Consider the following 2,289-nt stretch of genomic DNA (forward strand, 5'->3'; position numbering starts at 1 on the left):
AGGAGCCCCTTGTTGCAAGACTGTTGCTGCCTGAGCTTGCAGCACTGCTCCATGCCTGTGAGAGCTCGTTGCAGTTGTGACACCTGAATGCCTGTTGTGTTTGTGAGCATGGGCCTGTTTGCTATGGAAGGATGCCATAGTACGTCCCGGACTGCTTTTTCTTGCGTTGTGCAATGGTCTCACCTTGTGCTTGCTGTCTAGACAGCCTCAGGCTACGTCCAGCTCGACAATGGCATCTTTGAAAGCAGGCAGCTGCAGATCCATGCGCCAGGGACGTGCCAGGTGAAGTTCTGCACTCTCAGCCAGCCCAGCATCCACCTCCGCAGCATGGCCCTCTGCCTCCTGGGGAACTGTGAGTTCGCTGACAGTGAGAACTCCTCTGTGGCTGTGGAGGCTGCCCAAGCTCTGACTGTAACCGGGCCTGCAAGCACCTGGCCATGCTGGCCAAGTCCTGCGCAGTGTCTGTGCGAGAGCCCAGTCATGAGGGCTGCCCCGTGGCCAGGCAGGGTGGCTGTGGGGAATCGCTGCTGGGGTCGGTGAGAACATGCAAGGTTGTCGTAGGGGAAGAGCAAGGCAGCTTCCTCTCGGCTGTGGGTGCTCAAGCCCTGCTTGGCTCAGCCCAGGAGGACACTGAATTTGGAGAGAACCTTCAGGCAGCAATGGAGGAGGAGGAGTATCCAGCCCTCAACTCAAACTCCAGTGACAGCGATGATGGAGAGGGTGCTCATGCTAGGTGCAGAGTGCCCTGTCAATCCTGAGTCACACTCCTGCTGGTGTCACAGACACCATGCCTCAAAGCACCAGGCTGCATGCCCTTCAGAGGGACCTTAAGCTCAAGTCTCTGCAGCAGGAGCTGCAGCAGGACAAGGAGGCTAAGTCTTTGGCCAGCTCTCTGCAAGGCTGCACCGTCCGACAGGGCCTCTTCAGGGACAGGAGGAGAGGAATATGAATTTATTCACGAGGGCAAGCAAACTTGGAAGGCAGCATCTTCAGGGACCTGGCCTCTGCAGTGCGCTGCGTACAAACCAGCAAGGTGCTGTGCAGTCTGCTGCGAGCCCTCTTCCCTCCCCCTCCTGCTCCACCAGCTCCTTTCTTGGGCACGGCCTGGGTGAACTGCCCAAATGAAGAACCGGTCCCTTCTGGCCACCTGCTTTCCATGGGCCGAGAGGTTGTAACTGCAACCGCTGTGACGTGGTGGCACGTTGGGGTCGTGCGGTCAGCCCGGCTGTAGAAGTGCTGCTGGCTATTGTCACCGTTGCTGCTCCCAGCACAGCCCACACTACAAGCCTGGCAACTTGGGGACTGCTGTGTCAGCTGCTGTCTTGCCCCGTGCCAGGACCAGTGCTGGCTGCTTCAGCAGTGCCTGCTGCAGGTGGAGACAGGGCGTCGGGAGGATTTTGGCTGGGGACACTGCTGGAGGCTGTACTGAGGCTTTCTCTCAGCGCAGCGTCATCTCACCCTGCGCTTGCCCAGAGCTCTCCACCTCTGTGCCTGTGCTCCTCTTCTGACAGGACAGGGGTGGCCAGGACTGAGGGAAGAATCATGCTGCCAACATCCCCAGTGCTGACAGTGTCAGAGCGGCTCAGGAGGCTCCTCTCCAGCCACCTGCCCGGAGCAAGACTATCCCACTGCTTGGTTGGGGCAGTCCAGGATTTGGGCCCGTTTTTCAGCTTATGGCTTTGAAAGACCGCAGGTAAAGGTTTTGTGCAGGGGGAGGAAGGGGATGGCTTATCCGCTGGGTTTGGGGTTCCCCACAGAAGGGCTGCAGAGCTCCACTGCTGTGCAGAACTGCTTTGCATCTTGGCAGTGAAGGACAGCTCCTTTCTTTCCAAGGGATACCTGGTCCAGAGGTGCCCTCCTGATGTCAACCCATGGACGCAGAACGGTGGCAGGAGGGAGCAGAGGCACCTGTGCGGCTCTGCCGAGCTGCTTCAGGGCTGTTTTCATGGCAGTTAGGCTAGCAACAAATGCGGGTCCAACTGAGATCTGTTTTCACTCCGTTTGGTTTGCTCTCAGTTCACTCAGTGGCCTGGTTTTCATGGGTAGCAAAAGGGAGGGAGATGAGGTCAGCCCGGCTTCTGCTGTCAGTGAGAATTTTTTCAGGTAGGAATTAACCCAGAGGCTGTTGTCAAGAGGTGGGTGTCAGAGCATCAGGCAATGGGAGACCATGAAATGCTGCTGGTGAGATGGGGGCATGGTGCAACTCGTGTGTCCCCAGCCCAGCAAAGACACGGAGCTGCTGGAGCGGGGCCAGAGGAGCCCCAGGAGTGACCCGAGGGTGGAACCCTC

At 58.4% G+C, this 2,289-nt stretch overlaps 1 protein-coding gene across 1 annotated transcript in view; it reads left to right on the top strand.

Annotated features, from left to right (window-relative positions):
* Positions 1-201: 201 nt before the first annotated feature.
* Positions 202-2,289, top strand: part of FBXO10 (F-box protein 10) — a gene marked incomplete at both ends in the record, with an annotated part of 11,637 nt that continues 9,549 nt past the window's right edge. Inside the window, 3 exon segments of the mRNA XM_010142228.1 lie at positions 202-388; positions 391-720; positions 783-1,033. Of these exon segments, the coding sequence (XP_010140530.1) occupies positions 202-388; positions 391-720; positions 783-1,033 (768 nt within the window).

Source organism: Buceros rhinoceros, unplaced genomic scaffold, assembly GCF_000710305.1.
Source record: "Buceros rhinoceros silvestris isolate BGI_N320 unplaced genomic scaffold, ASM71030v1 scaffold2078, whole genome shotgun sequence".
NCBI lineage: Eukaryota > Metazoa > Chordata > Aves > Bucerotiformes > Bucerotidae > Buceros > Buceros rhinoceros.